The 19,157-nt window shown below is 30.7% G+C and overlaps 1 protein-coding gene across 4 annotated transcripts in view; it reads right to left on the reverse strand.

Moving 5' to 3' along the window:
- LOC142331543 (nudC domain-containing protein 1) overlaps positions 1 to 19,157 on the reverse strand; it is a 108,156-nt gene that overhangs the window by 78,684 nt on the left and 10,315 nt on the right. For 3 of the 4 annotated variants that reach the window (XM_075377546.1, XM_075377533.1, XM_075377538.1), the window contains exons 4-5: positions 8,503 to 8,670; positions 6,414 to 6,609 (exon numbers count right to left, since the gene is read on the reverse strand). In XM_075377546.1, coding sequence (XP_075233661.1) covers positions 6,414 to 6,609; positions 8,503 to 8,670 — 364 coding nt within the window. The remainder of the gene's footprint in view (positions 1 to 6,413; positions 6,610 to 8,502; positions 8,671 to 19,157) is intronic. The other variant, XM_075377551.1, reaches the window with a different exon arrangement.

A 19,157-nucleotide genomic window follows, 5' to 3' on the forward strand; every position in this document is an offset into this window, starting at 1 on the left:
AAATAAATTACTTCTAGGAGGACTTTTGTCAACCTCTTTATTCTTTCTGTTAAATTTAATGTTGATTTATGTTTTCATTTACTGATTTTAAAAAAATCTGAAGTGGACACCAAATGACTTCCTTTATGCCTATTAAAGTACGTATACACACTTTTTGCTGCACTTCATTTTAACTTATTTCATATGAAAGTGAGCGATCCTCCAATTCTTTTAATAAAGTGGACAGTAACACAATTGCTGAAATATTAGTTTTTATTAACATCAAATATTTATACAATTATTAATTCAACAATCTTACATGAAATATTAGAATACAGTAAAAGTCCCTTTATTACCCATATTACTAGATCAGTATTATTCATATCTTCGTGAGTTACTGATTAACAAAAGTTTTTACCATCACGGGCTAATAATTATTAGTAAATTAATATATTTAAATTTAAAAAAAGAAGTTAAAAAATAAATTTAAAAAAAGAGATGAAGTGTGATTCAAATTGATGTGCCTTCCCTTGTAAGATCCAAATATTTCAGTAATTAAAATTTCATTTGGCCATAACTCTGGAACCAATGAAAATAAGTACCACTTATAATGTATCGTTGAAAAGCTCTATAAGAGAGCTAATTACTGCAGTTAAGAAAAAGTTCAAAATCCAAATTTTTTGGGATTACAGACTTTTTTGGACACTTTTGGTTCAGTCAATTGCAATCAAAATGGGAGATGCACAACTAAATGTTACAACATTCCTAAACCCAAAATTTCAATATCCTATGGTTTATCGTTTTTGAGTTATGCGAGATACGTACATACATACATATGTACAAATGTCACGCCTAAACTAGTCAAAATGGATTCAGAGATGGTCAAAATTAATATTTCTGTTGAAATCTGAAAACCAATTTTTTTTTTATCCCAATACTTTCCTTTACTTCATACAAGGAAGTAATAAATTTTATATATACCTATTTTATTTAGCAGATCTACTTTTCTGTTTATCTTATTTTCTTAAGATAAAATCTAATGTCCCTGTTTAATTTTATGAAAACTTTTTTATGCCATGTATATAATTGTTATTTATAAATATGAATAAATCATATGCACATTTATTATTCTTGTCTGAAATAATGTATTTTATCTGAGTCTGATCAATAGTTGTTTTGTAATATGCAAAATAAATTTATAAAAAAATAATCTACAAATATTTCTGTTATTTTTTAGTATTTAAATATACATACACAAGGTGACTCTAAATTGCATGGCAGTCTCTAAGAAGATGATTCTATAGCCAAAAATAAGAAAAAAAAAGTTCATGTAAACAAAGGTCAGAAAATGGTTCTTTAGCAAGCTTTTGGCTCGAACATTTAGCCCTACTTTTTGCAGCCTCTGTGAAATTAAACCAAACTAAAATTCTTAGTGTACAAATCAAGGGGTAAATTTGGTGCTTTCTTATGGTTTTTGATCTAAGAAAATGAATAAAAGTGATTCCAAACCTCTATCTAACTTAGATCTTACTTAGGTTTTAAGAAAAAAGGGATAATGTTTTGTTGGAAAATACACTTTCTTATATTTGGAATAAAATAATTTTTTTTTAATTTACCAGTAATGTCATTAAAAAACACAAATTTGAGAAGTTCAACTTTAGTTAGAAATAAAGCACACAAAATGGATTGGAAAAGTGATACAATTTTAAACAGTCAATTTATGATAAATACTAAAAATTATAAAAATAAATTTGAAAGACATCCTTCTAAAGCATAACAATTTTTTTATTTTTTCATAGGGTGGCAGTAACAGCTGATCAACAATTAAGTCTAATGTCTAGCATTTGAATAATCATTTATGTGGTGTTTGTGCTATTACTGTTTGGACAGTCATTCGCAACAAGTGATACCACAAATTTATTTTCATTTGGAGTTGACGCACATATATGTTGTTAATTTATGGTTAAGTAAATAAAAATGGATTGACTGCTGTGAGAATACCCGAAAATGATATAGATCGAAGAATACTGAATCACAAAACATTTGAAGCTTCAGAGAGGCGAATTTGAGAAACAGGTATGCTTAAACCACAATGCTGATCATAATGTTTTGTGAGAAATGCCAACGCTGAAGATGCAATATATAATGTAGTACAATTACCTCCTGCCTCAAGTACCAGAAGGCTGTCACACTGCTTTCGTGTGGTGAACGTTATGGGAGCAACAATTATACCCATTCCATACAACATACATACAAGAGTTGTTACCACCTGATTTTGATATATGGATGAAATTCTGTCTATGGTTATTAGGAAATGTGTACATTATACAGCTTTGCCAAGTAATATTCTTGTGTATTATAATTGCTATGAGGGTTACGGATTTATTTATTATTTACAAAAATAGCTTTTCTTACTAGCAACATATCGATGTATTCAAACACATTATGATATACGGTACACAAAAAAAAGAAGGAATTTGTGGTCATAAATACGTAACTTTTACTTGAGGTCTATAAATATCTTTTCAGACAAATGATAACGGTAAACATGTAACACATAACGATTCGTAATGAATAACACTATACAGTAAAAATTGTTTTTTGTCAATCTGAATACCTTTTTCAGTGGTGGGGATTTTTATAAAACGTACTTTTCTGAATCTACTTTCACTTATACTAACATATGTTACTAATCTGTGATTATGACACAGGGTTTTCATCATATCTTGCCCAATTTTCAACTAATTTGCTTGAAAGTATTATTTTTAAAATCAGCAAAGTACGTTTCATAAACACAATGCAAAAAAAAAAAAATTTGCTAATAAAAAACGTGGTAGAAATGCGCAAAGAAAAATTCTACAATTAAATTATCGTAATTTTTGTACTGTTTCAATTTTATTTTTGTTACAGGCATAAAAAATATCCAGTCGTAACGTTTTTTTGGTCAAAATCTGTTAAATCTCTTTAATATACTGTAATTTTTTTTAATTTTTTCACAAGAGGGTAGCATAAGACTTTGAAGGGAGGCAATCAGACCAACATATTTTCGCAGAGCGCTTATCAACCGCAAATCACTGTGATGGGAAAAAGTTTTTTATGTTGTTCACACATTGATGAAAATTGTTCTTTTTGAAATTGTATCATTTTACCGATCCAGTTTGTGTGTTTTATTTTTAAATACTACTGAACTTTTCAAATTTCTCTTTATAGATGTAATTTACATCAATTTTTTTCAAAATTAAATTCTCTACAAAGGTAACTAGAAATTTTTATTTATTTATTAGTAAATTAACAAAGCTATTTTATTCCAATCCTACAAAAGTGAATCTTTTGACAAAACGAGGTCTGGGACCACTTTTATTCAGTAAGGAAGGAAGTACCAAATTTATCCCTTGATTTGTACCCCAAGAATTTTAGTACAGTTTAATTTCACAGAAGAAGAAGAAAGCAGAGCTACATGTTTCATGAACCAAAATTAACTAACAAAATGCTTTCTGACCCCCACGTTCATATGAACGTTTTCCCTTATTTTTGGCAATAGAACCATTTCCCAAGAGATGGATGCAATCTGGAATCACTCGTATATACTTTTGTGTGTGTGTGTATATATATATATTTTTTTAAATTACTGAAATTTAACCACCAAAACACAGCAATAAACTTAAAAACTAGCATTATTTTTATTGGTGCTAGTTTTTTAAGTTTACTTATTTGTTACTATGTTATGGTGGTTGAATTTCAGTTAATTTTGAAGTATTAGCATAGTGAGCGATATGTTGATGAATTATTTGAATTTTCAAAAAATATGTATACACACACATACACAAACAAACAAATCTAATTGACCTGAGGTCAATTTCATTCCAGACTACAGCCAGTAAGTCGGGCATTACCTCTTCAGCTACAGCGTTAATTCAGTCTTAGCTCAACAAGATTGACAGGCAAATGTGGAACATAAAACCGATCTTTAATTAAATCCCGCAAGAAAAAATCTAGTAGAGTCAAATCTGGGAGTGAGATGGCCATACAATTGGATCTTCAAGACCAATCCACCAACCTAGGAATCTAGTATCAAGAAAATAACAGACTTCTAGGTGGTAGTGAGATGGTGCCTTGTCTTGCTGGTAGTAATGGCGTCCACCTCGATCATCGTCTAACTGAGGAATTAGAAAATTTTAAAGCTGAAAAAAGATACCATTTATAGTTTTGCCTTCTGTTAGAATGGACTATACAGTCTTTGTTTGTTTAAGGCAAAAAAACAAAAACACTGACCTTATAACTATCACAAATGTGCTATAAAGTTTCATGAGGGTTTTCGCTACCTCATATTTGGCAGTTATGGGGTAAACACCACTTGCCTCTGAAGTCTTGTATACCTTGCCATTGATGTAAAATGTTGACTCATCACTAAAAATTACACTGTCTAAAAATGAATCATTGTCTGTAATTCTATTCATCATTGCAGCCGAGCAACTCTTGTCATCATCCGTAATGTGTTGAACCATGGTTAGTTTGTATGGCTTCTAATGCAATTGTTTATGTAATATGCGCCAAGCAGTTTTTGGAATGTCAGTGAACCTGTAAGTTATCTAAATAAATTTTTATATGCTTTTAAAGTTGTGAAGTCTTTTTTGAATCACCCAGTACTACAAACCATTCCAAAATAGATAATATTAACTGAGAGGTAAATAAGTTAAAACAACAAATAAACATTAAATTTTCTGCAAAATAAATGCCATTTTTAGGTATAAAAATCATATAATCTAGCATTAATATTTCAAATTTTACTTAATTTATACCAGATTGCTACAATCAGAATTAGATTAAATGTATTAAAATATTCTGCGTAATCCAAATTATTATCTTTTTATAACACAAAGAAACAATGCAAATTATATTAATCATAAATATCAGTTAAAATATTAATTAACAGTTATAATATTATAAACAGTTAAAATATTAATTTACTCTTAAACATGTTTTTTAATACTAAAATAATTCTGCCACACATTTCTAATAATGTTATAAAAAAACAAAACTAGTACAAGGAGAAACTTATAAAAATTTATAAAAATAAATTTGTGAAAATAATTCAATTATACAGTCGCAATTTTTATAAATTACTACTGCTGGTCTAACTGACCAATAACAGACATCATTAGTTATAATCATCTTGTTCACTGCATTAGCTTATTTCATAAAATAATATTTTGTTAACTAAACAAATTTCTTTTTACTTTAACCTAAATATTTCATTATTATTACATTTTTATATAATAAAAATTAAAATAGATATCTATCTGTTTAAAATAATAAAGTAATTAAAGGAAAATCTTAAAGGTTTTTTTTTTAATTTTTATAACATTATGAATATCTTTTTTTCTACAAATTATATCATCTCATTTTATTCAGAAAATTATTTATATAAAAAACATTTAAATAAAACAAAGCAACATTTTAGTGATTCTTAAACACATTACCTAAGTGTTCCTCATATTCAATAACTCTTTCTTTGTACCACTCAAAAATTTAAAAAAAAAAAATGGCTGTCGGCCTAAAAATGTTATAATTACATTTAAATTTTAATAATTTACTTTAACTAGAATCTATTTAAAAAAAAAAGTCTATTATGTGTTTTTCCTAAAACTGAGTGGTTTTTAGATAGGAACCACTCCCACTTATCTAAAATCACTCCCAAATAGGAAGGAATGAATACCAACATAAGTATAAAAAAACAGGTTTTTATTTTCATCATTGTGATTTTTTGTCTAGTTTTTGTTTTCATTTTTTGCTGTTTTTAATTTTTTGATTTTGTTGTTAACTTTTTTTATTTCTACTTTTTTTTAGTACAGATTAATAACTCTAAAAAAAAATTAACTTGAACTTGATGTAAAACTGCAAATGTTGGCACAACATATTTTAGTCCTAAAAATACAACTAAAATTAAACAAATAATTTTTAAAAACCTAAGCACTGAAAATAATATAACTAATTCTTAAGAACAAAACAACTAACAAAAATTTACAAGCATTATAAACTTAGCCAAATTTAAAATCAAAGATTTATATATTTTGTTTAATTTTTTTTTCTATGGGGATAACTTTCAGAATAGTCAAAGTCCAGTGGTCACACAGGAAAGGAGGATAATAAATCCAATTAAAAGAAATTATCATTGACTGGACTTGAACTAAGGTCCAGTATTATCCCAAATAGTTATATAATAGATCACAATTTGATTTATTCTGATGTAAGTCATTGAGCAAAACATCAAATCTACATACAGAATATAAGACTAGGAGATCTGTAGGAAATTGGCTATATTCTAATATTTTCAAAGCTTTTTACTGAACAGAAGTTACCAATAAAATTAAGATTTAACATAATAATCATTATTTAATAAATGCATTTTTAGCTAAATGTAAAAAACATGCTACCTTCTACAAACGTTATCCATTCCACATATGTAACACCTCTTCTTTTATCATCTGTATCTGTACAGGTATCTTCTGAGGCCAATTCTAAATGCAAAAGCAGTGTATGTAGTAATCTCTGAGAGTCTATACATTCACAGCGACAATCAAATATTAAAAATGGCTTCTCCTTACCAATTACTTCCTCTCCATATTTAACCTTATAAACAATAAACATTACAAAAATTGACAACATTTTTGATAATAAATTTTTAATTTTATTATATTTTTTTTAAATCAAAGAAATCACTTAATATTAGTTAAATGTTTAAATATATAATAATTAAAAGAAAATTTACACAATATCTTATACAATACTTAAAATGTGAGTTCTTCACTTAAATTTTAAAAATAATTCTTGAAAAACAAGGAACATTCATAAATAAAACATACAGTGTTGCCAGAATGATTAGTGAGGGACAAGCCTACTTTTTTTCGAATCAGCTTTTGTCCCTAAACTAACTGCAATTCAGTCAATGTTTTTACATGACGTTATTAGGCATCTAAATATGGGTTTTCAGTATAATGTTCACTGCTCTAGAACTAATACATTTGGAGATTGAATGGTTTTTCATTTTTAAAACAGGGATAAACCCTGTTTTTCCAAATAACATTTTTTTTCTCAAAAATGGCTAGTCCTGTAGCTATGAAATTTTATGACAGTTTATTGTGGCATAATGATCGTAATACATCCTAGGGACAAAAATTCCTATCATTTGGTCAAGTCTCAAACAAATTTTTTTTTGGGAAATTTGGCATTATCATTCCACGATAACTCCTGATTGGCAACACTTATACCTGTTCTGACTGCACAGCTGTTTTCTCCATGTCTTGTTTGTGACAGATCGGTTATATGCGCATTCTCTTATGGCCTTGTTGTGTTAGACTGTGTTGTATTAGACTGTGTTTATAACCTCGCTATACTTTTTACTGTTTTGTGAAAGTAAATTCTATGTCATCTGAATCTGTGAATCTACTTCTGTAATCTGTGATCATCTGTGTTTGAAGATAACATGTGGAAAATTATTGGTATACACAAGTGCAGTAACGCATATTGATCAATAGCATCTAAACTTAATGTGTTTAAAACATGAGCTGAGAACACAGTGAGGTATTTACGGAAACTGGCACTGAAGCTGCATGAAGTGGCAGATTGCACAAAACCTCACCTTATCAGAATTAAAAGCTTTTAATTTTGAGTCATAAAAACTGAAATGAAAGTTGTAGTGATATATTGTCTAATATGAAGGAAATTGACGAAGATCTTAATATTTGGTTTTCTACTGTGTCTTCAAGGCTTCAGGAAATAGGTATGAACCTTTTCTATACACTCTGCAAACTCTTGCAAAATGATCTGACTAAAAAGCGACACAAAATTTTGTGTAAGGCTTGACTTGGCTGGTTAAAGGAGGCGGAGGTACGTTGCCTTCTCAGATGATTTGAACTATTTCCTAGGTGCAGAATCAGGGTCCAAAATACAAACACTGAACAATTTTTGCCTGCTTGTGTAGCTCCAGTACTTCAGGACAGTGACAAGGTTATGATGATGTGGGGTTCCATCATATCTGATAGTCCAAGGGAGCTTTTTATGTTGAAGGTTTATTAACATTGATAAAAAAATTTCATGGTGAAAATTTTATCTATCAGCAAGACAATGACTATGTCACACCTCTCACTATACCAAGAAATAAAAACTGATAAAAATAAGACTGAACTGAAGTTTATGTTGGCGTAAATTATAAGTGTTTGAAGCTTATTGACTCCATGCTGAAGAGGATGAAGAAGTGCAACAAGGCTAATGGAGGCCTCATTGACTACTGAACCATAATGGGAAACCCACTAACTACAAGTACAATATGTAGTTTACATAATTTTCATATTTTGTATCATTAAAACTACTTTCTTTCAAAAGTTCATGTCTGTTTAGATCTGTCCCTAAACTTTCTGGCAACTGTAAGTATCTTTGAGTAAAGGATTTTTGTTTACAGTATAGCAATAAAAAATTAAAAAGAATGTTGCATAAGGCTATGTTGTAATTGTTTGAAGTACATACCTGCCAAAAGGGATTTTGTCGGGAAACAATATACAGTGTACCAGCACCATCTGCCACTACAACGAGATCAGATGATGGAAAACACATTGTGGTAGGGTAATGACCTGGGACTCTATGGTGATTACTCGGTATTTCCCAGACTTCCTGCACATTTTCTAATACATCTGTCTGTAAAAATATACTAACTATGTATTATGCACAATTTGTTCTTAAAACACACTATAAAAGGATAATAAATTCTTAACAAAAGAATTCATGGCATTTTCTAAGTAATATATTTATTTTGAGAAAATAAATAATCTCACAAACTCTATGCTGGATTGGCATTTTCTAAGTAATATATTTATTTTGAGAAAATAAATAATCTCACAAACTATATGCTGGATTAAAATTTGGTAGTTTCTCCTGTCCACCTTCATCCAGAAAATTCCTAAAATTGTATAAGTGCTAAAGATAAAAAATTAAGTAAGAGAGTTACTAAGACTGATCAGAAAAAGGAAAAGAGCATCTGGACTATAGACAGTTTCTAAGAAGAAAGTATTTACTAAGATGATGTAAAAGCAAAGAGAATAGGTAGGAAGAAGAAGAAGGAAAAGGATGATCGATTTTCAAAGGCGACAGTATATGAAGAGGTTGTCTAAACACTGAAAGGAATATGGTGGTATGCTGGAAAAGTGGAGAAAATAATAACCAAAGAGAGAATACAGCAAGCAGGGCATGGTTAACATGGAAAACAAGCACTATTTGTTAAAATAAATAAAGGTAGAGCAAAACACTAATGATGAAATACACATGACTGATTTAATTTATTTGTTGCTAGGTATTGAGAGTCCTATCGCAACACACTCAAATAACAAATATCAATGCAAATCAATGTATGTCATCTCATATTGTAAAAGATACACAGTATTTGCAAACATTATAAAAGTATAACAAAAAAAATTAAACATAATACAGCAGAATATTAAATAAAAGAAATTAAATTGAGAAAAAATAGATTAAAGTAAATCAGAACACAAAATAAAAAATTCTAGAAAGGTGACGATTATATTAGAAAATTTTAATTCATCAAAAGATAAATAATGCCAACAACTCAATAAGAATATATAAGTTCAGAATGAATCCCGGAATACAGTTGAAACTGTAAAGGATGAACCATAAAGTTCAAGAAGTAGGAATCTGGAAGTAATACTCTGCAAAAAACTTATGATAAAACATAAAATGTTGATAGAGAGAGTTAACAGGAAATCTTATTCATAATTATTAATCTGTAACATACAAAGTACTGAAATATAAGGTTTGATAAAAAAATACTCTGAATTTTTAAATTTCCCGAGCTGTACAAGTCCAATTGTTACAACTTTTTTATGTTGTTTTCTGCTGGCATACTTTCCCTAATGTATATTTACATTGGTAGCCATATCGGAAGCTTAGTTTATTGTTAGCTGTTGAAAAGGTTACACAAGTTTTGGTATGGTCAGCAAATTTTAACTTGCAGAAAAATGGAACAAAAATTTACATTAAATTTTGCTTTAAGAATGGAACAAAGTGCAGCACTGAATTGTAAAAGCTGAATGTTGCTTTTAGCGATTCTATGAATAAAACAAGCATTTACAAGTGGTACAAACGTTTCCAAAAGGGCCATGAAGATGTTGAGGATAACGAGCACCCTGGATGTTCCAGCAGATCTACAACTAAAGTCAATGTCAAAAAAGTTAAGAAAATGATTATGGACAATCGCTGAATCACTATCAGAGAGATTGCTGATGATGTTGGCATATCATTTGGCTCATGCCAAGCAATTTTTTCAGATGTTTTGGGCATGAAATATGTGGCAGCAAAATTTGTTCCAAAACTGTTGAAATTTCAATAAAAAGCAGTACCAAATGAACATTGATGAAGAGTTGTTGAATGAAGTGCCATGTAAGATGATGTTTTTCTAACGCTGAAGAGATAAAGAGAGAATTACTGAAGGAACTAAATGCTGTATTGAAAATTGCATTCCAGAGGTGCTTCAAAAATTGGGAAAAGCGCTGGCACTAATGTATTACATCTGAAGAGGAGTACTTTTAAAGTGATAAAATCAATATTGATGAATAAATAACGATTTTTTGAGAAAAACTAAAATTCCACTATTTTTTTTATCAAACCTTGTACAATCTCTACTTCAATTCCAGTTAGTCTAAATGTTAAAAAATGGTATAATATAAACATCAAATTGTCTAAAATAAAAAAAAAAAAAACAGGAATATAACAATTCAGTACCCTCTTAAAACATTGTTTAACGTTTTAGTCACATTATCATACTCAATACTTGGAATAATCAGAAGGGTACATTCAAAGACAAGAATAGTATCCTCCTAATCGTGGTGGAAAGAGATTCTCTTACTTATTAAGATGGTGAAATCCAGAAAAAACCTGATTAATATCTGAGATACCCGAAAAATCTATCAAAAATCAATTCTAATCCCAAGAATACAAATGAAGGACTAAAAAGTTAATGCAATACTTTTGAGTTCACCACTTGGCAATCTCTGAAAATTCCCCTGAATTATATGGAAATATATATATATATATATATATTATATGGAAATATACTGAATGATTTACAAAAATTATTGCTACTTAAAGGAAAATGACAATATATTTGAATTATTGGCAAATAAAGGATAAGAAGGGGAGGGCAAAACCATGCAAATTTTATTAATGCACAGAACAAGATGGAGCTGAGGACTGATGAACACATGCTTGTCTACCTGTGTTCATCACCATAGATGTCTTGAAACCAATCAGGAGATATCTTATTCTCAGGATCATGGGCAGCCTGAAAGCATCCAGACATCAGATAAACCAAAGAACTCCTCAATCTCTGAGATCTTTATTAAATCTATTTAAATGAAAATAATGAAAACAAATCACTTCGCTAAAAATCAAACAGTATAAAAAAGCTCAAAAATCTGTAATCCATAGCTTTACAAATATCATCAAATATTCTAAAATTGTACATACTGCTATGATTAGATCAAAAACTGAACTGCAGAGAAATAAAAAATTAGGAGGTAATAAAAACTTACATAAAAACTGATGAACAATTTTTTCAATAATTTTTTATAAAGAAGATAACAATCTAATGAGTCAGTCAGGTAATACAACCAAATTTGCCTTTATAGGAATTGCCTGTAAAATGGAATATTTTCAAACATCAATGAAGTTGTTAGATCAATTTTTTTGGCATTTTGGGGCACACAACAAAGCTTCATTATTAGCACCTGGGTGCAATGCTTTTAAAATCAACAAACTAGTTCAATGTGACCAACACCAAGTGTAACAGAGATATAAGCTAAATAATAGAAATATAAAAAATAAAATTAAGAATCAAAAACACATTATAACAGGAAAACTAGTAAAAAAATAAACACATTATAAAACACTAAAAAATATATTATATTAAAAATTAAATATTCAAATACAAATGCAAGGTTTTAAGAAGTAACAAGATATTTAATAACAGTGTCATATTGTTTTCTAGAATATTTCAGATACCCCTAATTTAAACGCAATGCCACATAACAGTCACAGTCCATAATGATATGATATATCATTAGTTGGCAGTCTCAGCAAACACAAATGAGTGCATCGGTCTGATTCATGAAGTGTCCATGAGTAGGTTGAAGAATAGGGTGCACTATTCACAAATGGCAAATAATAGCCTCCTCATGATGGTTATTCCTGCATGAAGAGCTCCATGATGACATAGCGTTCATAACCATATGAAGTTTATTGTTGATGGTAGCATTCCATTCACTTTGGCACTCATCACAAACCACCCTTTTCAGAAAACAGGCAAGATTGTCCACAACAATGTGATTTGTGAAAGGAGGCTACAAATAAGACCCTACAGCTACACAATCAGCGCACTCATTTCCTGAAATTCCAATACGGCAAAGAATCCGGCAGAAGCTCACACTTAACTTACTCTGAGTCATTTCAAAAATAATAGACTGTATCTCACAGAAAACAGGGTGATTGATGTCACTGATCACCTACAAGGCACTCATGAATCTGAACAAAGAAGTACGTGTCAGAATGTTGGGCTAAGTATATTTAAGACCTTATTAATAGCATACAGCTCTGTGACAAAAACACTGGCGATGCTGGGAAGACCGAGAACATGTTGCCAACCACAAAAGCACAGCCAACAGAATTATTGTATTTAGAGCTGTCCGTATAAACAATAGCATCAGGATTCACACTATTTACAATATTAAGAAACTTTCTTCTAAGATAACTGGATTAGTGTACTTTTTAAGAAAAGTTAAATAAATTACAACTTGGTCAGCAAATATTGTAAGAAAAGGTTTACCATAAAAAAGTATCACTATATTATTAACACTTCTACCATTTTAACACAAAAACCAGTTTCTGATTTTCTTTATTTTTATACTTTTTTTGGTTTTCCTATTAATTTAAATATATTCCTCTGGTACTTATTTCATAACAAACTTACAAAAAGGAAATTACTTCTTCTTATCAGTCTTGATATTTAATTCCTTTTTACTGAATATTCTCACTAACTACACCGCTGTCAGTAATTATTTTTATTAAACAATCGGCACTTTACACTTATCTGCATCTCTTATAAAAGTCAAAACCTATTCTATGCATATATAATTCTACATGCATGATTTTAAAAAGATACTAATTTAAAAAATATCTAATTTATAATTAATAATATTATAATTAATAATATATAATTAATAATAATTATTAATAATAATAATTTATAATTAATAATTAATTTAAATATCTAACATATTTATCTAAAATTTGTATAAAAAGACAGTGAATTAAGATAGACCAAATTCTCAGATTTACAAGATTTGCAGTAACTTATTTTAAAATTAATTATAACTCCCATTTTAATCTGTAGACTGACCAAATTTTCAATACAACTAACTTTTAACCCTTAATTCTGTTGTTCTCAGCCCTTTTTATAGTACGAGACTGTGCGTTAAACAATTATCTTTAACAATATTACAAAGTTCACGCATAGGTTTAGACTTCTGAACCTCACTTCTAGAGGCAACTGCTTCTTTTTTATTCATACTGAACTAGTTTACTAACTAGTCCTACTAACAGTCCTACTTTCAATTTCTTTCTGCTATGTGCTAATCTTCAACCTTCAATGTATTTACCACTTCCTCAATTATTTGCTTTATAGATTGGACTCTATAATCTATATTTCCTTTACAGATTTTTACCTTCTATCATCAAATTAGCTAAACCTATATGTCTTAATATGGCCCACCAACCTTAGGAAAGGAGAGAAACAAAATTTCCTCATCTCCTTTCCAAAATGAAAACTTCAAGTTATCAAATTTGATAAAACTATACAATTTTCAACACCACTACTCTTGTTTGGAAATAAGTAAACAAAATGGCAAAACCTACAAAAAAATTATAGGAATAGAATTAGGAATAGGAATTAGAATTAGGAATAGGAATTTAAGGAATAGAATCTAAAAATAAAACCAAAATGGAATTTACATTAAAGATTATAACTTGTAAGGAATACAAAATTGAAAAATTAATATTTTCTTATCCCTTTTAAAATTAATAGCTTCAATATTTGTCAACAATGGTAGACTATTTTTTTCAAACATGTATTTAATGTTAAATTTATGTAAACCTGCAAAATGAAATAGACTAGAAAGATAAATTTTTAATGTATTACAAGAAGTAGTAAAAAAAGCTAACAACAAAGTTGTCAGCAACTTTAAGGACTTTCCCGACAAGTGGTTTTTTTTCTGATGCACGGCTTACACACACACATACGTACCAAAAACTTAATTTAAAATATTTATAATTTTATTTAAATATAATACTTTTTGTACAGCTGTACAACTACACACATGAGTATTACACTAATGTTGTTTGTTGTGACAAGGGGTACTATTGACACAGTATAACCATTTAGCCACTAGTTTAGAGCATTTTTTAGGGTGTGGGTACAATTTTGAAAACATTTTTTGCAAATATTATTTGTAAATAATTTTTAATTGTTAACAAATGTGCCTAAAATAAGACCCTAATTAGCCGAAAAGTCACTTGAGGGTGACCTTGCTCTACAGCCTCACCCCTTCAACCTTTTAAGTTGAAAATTTAATGGCAACAATGCCCCATATATAGAACTAATCTGACCAAGTTTGGTGAAAATCGGCCCAGTAGTTCTGAAGATATAAGGTGTAAGACACTGAACATGCACATGGTACATACAAACATCCAGAAAATTTCCATCCAGTTTTTTGGATTCTTTGGGTGTCAAAACATCAAGATCCAATGAAAACCACATATGCCCGAATTGGATTCATTACAATGCTTTCCCTTCTACAGTTATAACTTTGCTGTAGCGCTAGATGGGAAAGTAATACAAAATGGATATAATAGTAATCAAGAAATGTCTTAAAAATTAAAATAATGAAGGGTTTGATCAGAATTTTCTAAAATTTTAATTTTTTTTCACTTTTGGATAAAGAAATAAATAAAAAAAATAGCAGTATTAAAACAGTGCGCAAACCTCTTTTTAGATAAATCCAAGTGGAAACTGAATAATAATTTGGTTTACTATAAGTTTATTTTTTTAAAAAGTTAAAAAAATTTTTAATAAAATAATATGTGTAATTAAATTACTTTTTTTGGTATGAAATTAAATTAAAAAACTGTTATTTTTTTAAACATTGGCTTTTTAAATTTTTAATTTAATTTAGAAAAATAAAACACGTGTATCTGTTTTTAATTCAGTGTTACCAATAGAACTAATGATGATGGTACCTGTGATAAGTTATTTACTGCAAAAAATAAATTGATTAGACAAAAAACTATCTTTCTTATTTTATTGCTTGGATGGATTCATAAATATATAAATGCTAAAACAGTTAGGAAGTATCTCCAACTGAATAGTAACAAGATCCTTTAAGCTAGATATCAAACTATTTAAGATGGAACCAGACACCTTAGTGATTTCCAAATTAAAATCATAGAATTAAAAGATCTTCAGATATAAGGAAAAAACATGCTCTTTAAGTTTAATCTAAAACAAAACGTAAATTCAATGAATATAAAGATGTTGGGGTCTGAAGACAAAGATTTTTGACAAGTTCTGTTTTTATTGAAAATATAGGAAAAAGTTACCTGAAGGAAGAAGAAACTACAACAAAATCTTAATCATGTATATGTTATTAAACTATTCACATTTATCACTGCAAATTATCATCACAGGCTAATGATAATTTAGTGAAAAAGTAACATAAAATAAAACAACAGTTATGATACAAAGAGTATAAGCTGATTTGCTACAGATAGCAAAGTACACTTATATTAAAATGTAACACCGGGCTAGCAGTTGAGATTTATTGATTACTAACATAAAGTGATTCTTAATAATTTTAACATACACCAGCACTGTTAGTGAATATTTTCTAACTGTAACTGTTAATTTTAATGATGTTTACTTTCACATTTGTCAGGCTAATGGATTTCATGAAGGCACAATAGTAAAGGATTATGATCCTTAAAAGACATAAAACTAATCATATGGGATTATGATCAGTTAGTCAATCTAAAATCCTCCAACAGCTCTATGATTTTTGCTTTGTTTCTATGTGGTTTTGAAATAAACAATAATCATCTTTCCTGGAATGTAAGAAATTTTGTATAACTGTTGGTTAATGTATATTATTATTGTTTGGCTGAAGCACAATTGGGGTAGTGGCTATTGTCAACTCCCCTACATTTGGGAGGCACTACATATGGAGACAGCATAGTGGCAAACTCACAATCTTATGAAGAACTCAAAAAATGGATAAAACAAGAAGACAAGACCCTCAGAGCACATCAGAGGCCTTTAAAACAATGAAAGCGGCTATTGCTCATCACAAAAATGACAGAAAAGAGGCAAAAATGGGCCTCTGCACAATAGAGAACTCCACTGACACAATCCTTTCAATCAAAAGTGAAGGGAAAATCTACAATGGTGAATGATGCAGCAACAATACCTTGCCACATCTATGTTGATTCCCCCAGTCATGACATTGAAGAGAGCAGCAGTTAAAGGCTCGGTGCAGCAGATGGGTGAAAAGGAAAAAAAGAATTTCTCAAGAGCCAATGAGGGAAGAAGACTCTTTAAACTGCTCCAAAAAAATAAATCAAGAAAAGGAAAGAATAATTCAAGGAGGCTAAGACGTTGATCAGATGCCATACTCATAAGACCTGCACAAACTAAGTCCTATGCTGAAGTACTGGATAAAGTTAAGATCAAGACATTGGTCTTGATCTTAACTGGGATGGAAATTAAAACACTGAACAGGCAATGTTCTAATTGAACTGGAAGTAAGCACGAAGGATAAGGACAGCTTCGGGCAAGCCCTGAAAGACATTCTTGGCTAGAACTCTCACATCAATAATCTGGAACCAAAGATCACCCTACAAATCAGAAATATAGATAGCTGAGGAAGTGCAGGGGGCAATTCAAAAGAGGATAATATCCCTTGGGGAGATCAGACTAACATTAACACAAGCCAACATGAGGGAACAGAAAATGGCTATAATCAAGATGTCTGAGAAATCTGCCATCAAACTGCTGGAATCTTTCCATATCAAAATTGGGTCAACTGTATTGCACCAGAAAATTACAGCAGAGCAATGTTATTCATGCTTTGGCTATGGGCACTATCAATCTGAACGCAAAGACCCAAATAGATGATGTGATAGGCTCTATATGAAATGTGGAGTGAGATCACACCAGGAAGGAGTGCAAGGCTGATCCCACATGTTACTTCTGTGCTGAGCGAAAACTTGAGCAGGAATTGACCAGATATACTCCAGGGACAGGATCCTGCCTAGTGTTTACAGAAGTGTTGGGCAGAGCCAAAAAGAAGACCAAAAACCTGCATTATAATTTTAAAATCCTGCAAGGAAATCTTCATAGAAGCAGAATAGCAGACAACCTATTGAATTAATTCATATTAGACTACAGAGTCGACCTGCTAATTATCAATGAACAGCACTGAGTTCAAGATATAAGGAATTGGTACCCAGTAACCCAGGGACACGGCTATTTTTTTTTTTTTTTGGATCCCACAGAACAAGAATATTCCCGCCGTTGAAAAACACAGGGCTGAAAAAAGATTCATCTGGTGAGCAGCTGGGATATCATATACATCAGCTGCTATCTTAATCCAAACAAGACAATTCATGAATTCTTTTTTTCCCTGTTTAGCCTCCGGTAACTACCGTTTAGATAATTCTTCAGAGGATGAATGAGGATGATATGTGTGAGTGTAAATGAAGTGTAGTCTTGTACATTCTCAGTTCGACCATTCCTGAGATGTGTGGTTAATTGAAACCCAACCACCAAAGAACACCGGTATCCACGATCTAGTATTCAAATCCGTGTAAAAATAACTATCTTTACTAGGACTTGAACACTGTAACGCCAGTGCACCTAGTTTCGTCCAGAATTCATGAATTCTGGACGAAACTAGGTGCACTGGCGAACACAACTGGGATGTTGAAGGCCCAGTAGTTGCTGGCAATTTCAATGCCAGGGCAATTTCAATGCCAGGGCAATTTAGTGGGGAATGGCTGTGATAAACTCAAGAGGTAAATAAAAGCTGGAAATAGCAGCTAGGATGAATTTGAGAGTCAGTAATGAAGGAAACATTGGAAACTTTGGAAGACCTGGTTATGAATGGTCCATCCCTGACATTACTCTAGCCTCTGAGAATATATTACAGAGGATTGTGTATTGGGAAGTGATAGAGGAATGTACAGGTAGTGACAATCAGTATATCCTTTTTGAGGTCCTGATGGAACCATGCATGTTAAGGAATGAACCAGAACAAGATGGAAGTCATCAAACTAGGCTCCATGAAACCAAACTAACAAAGGTGACAGATCAAGGAAAGAGAGTGATACTCAAAACAATAGGATCTTCCAAGAAGTTCGTTAACGTCATAATGTGCCTCATAAGACATGCATGTGAACAAGCCATGCCAAGAAATAAATGAGTAATGGACAGGAAAAAACCAGCTTAATGGTGGAATGAGGACTTCGGGAAGCTTAGGAAGAACTGCCTACAGATCAAATGCACAGCCACCAGGATGAAGAAGAGAGACATTCTGCTGCAAATACTATTCCACTTCGAATACAAGACAGCCAAGAAACAGCTTCGAGATGCAATAAGGAAGAGCAAAAGTATTATAAATGGAAGACCCTCCGAGAACAAGTTAATGAACAGCCCTGGGGAATGGGTGATAATTTGACAACTGGCAGCACAACAACCAAATCTGCCAATGACTCCAAAGCCCATGCAGAACATCGTGAATACACTTTTCGCCACCCACAATAGAAGAACCGAACTAACAACGACAAAAAAACCTTGATGATATACTACTCTTCATAGAGGAGGACCTCAGGGAAGTAGTGAATAGTATGCAAAACAAGAAAGCACCGGGCCTGGATGACATTCCTACGTAGGTGCTTAACGTTATAGTAAGACACAAGTCACCTTTGTTCCTTAGAATGTATAATGAATACCTCTTTGACAGCATCTTCCCAAATAACTGAAGGTTCAGAGACTCATACTGATAAGGGAA

This window comes from Lycorma delicatula, chromosome 1 (assembly GCF_047948215.1).
Source record: "Lycorma delicatula isolate Av1 chromosome 1, ASM4794821v1, whole genome shotgun sequence".
Taxonomy (NCBI): domain Eukaryota; kingdom Metazoa; phylum Arthropoda; class Insecta; order Hemiptera; family Fulgoridae; genus Lycorma; species Lycorma delicatula.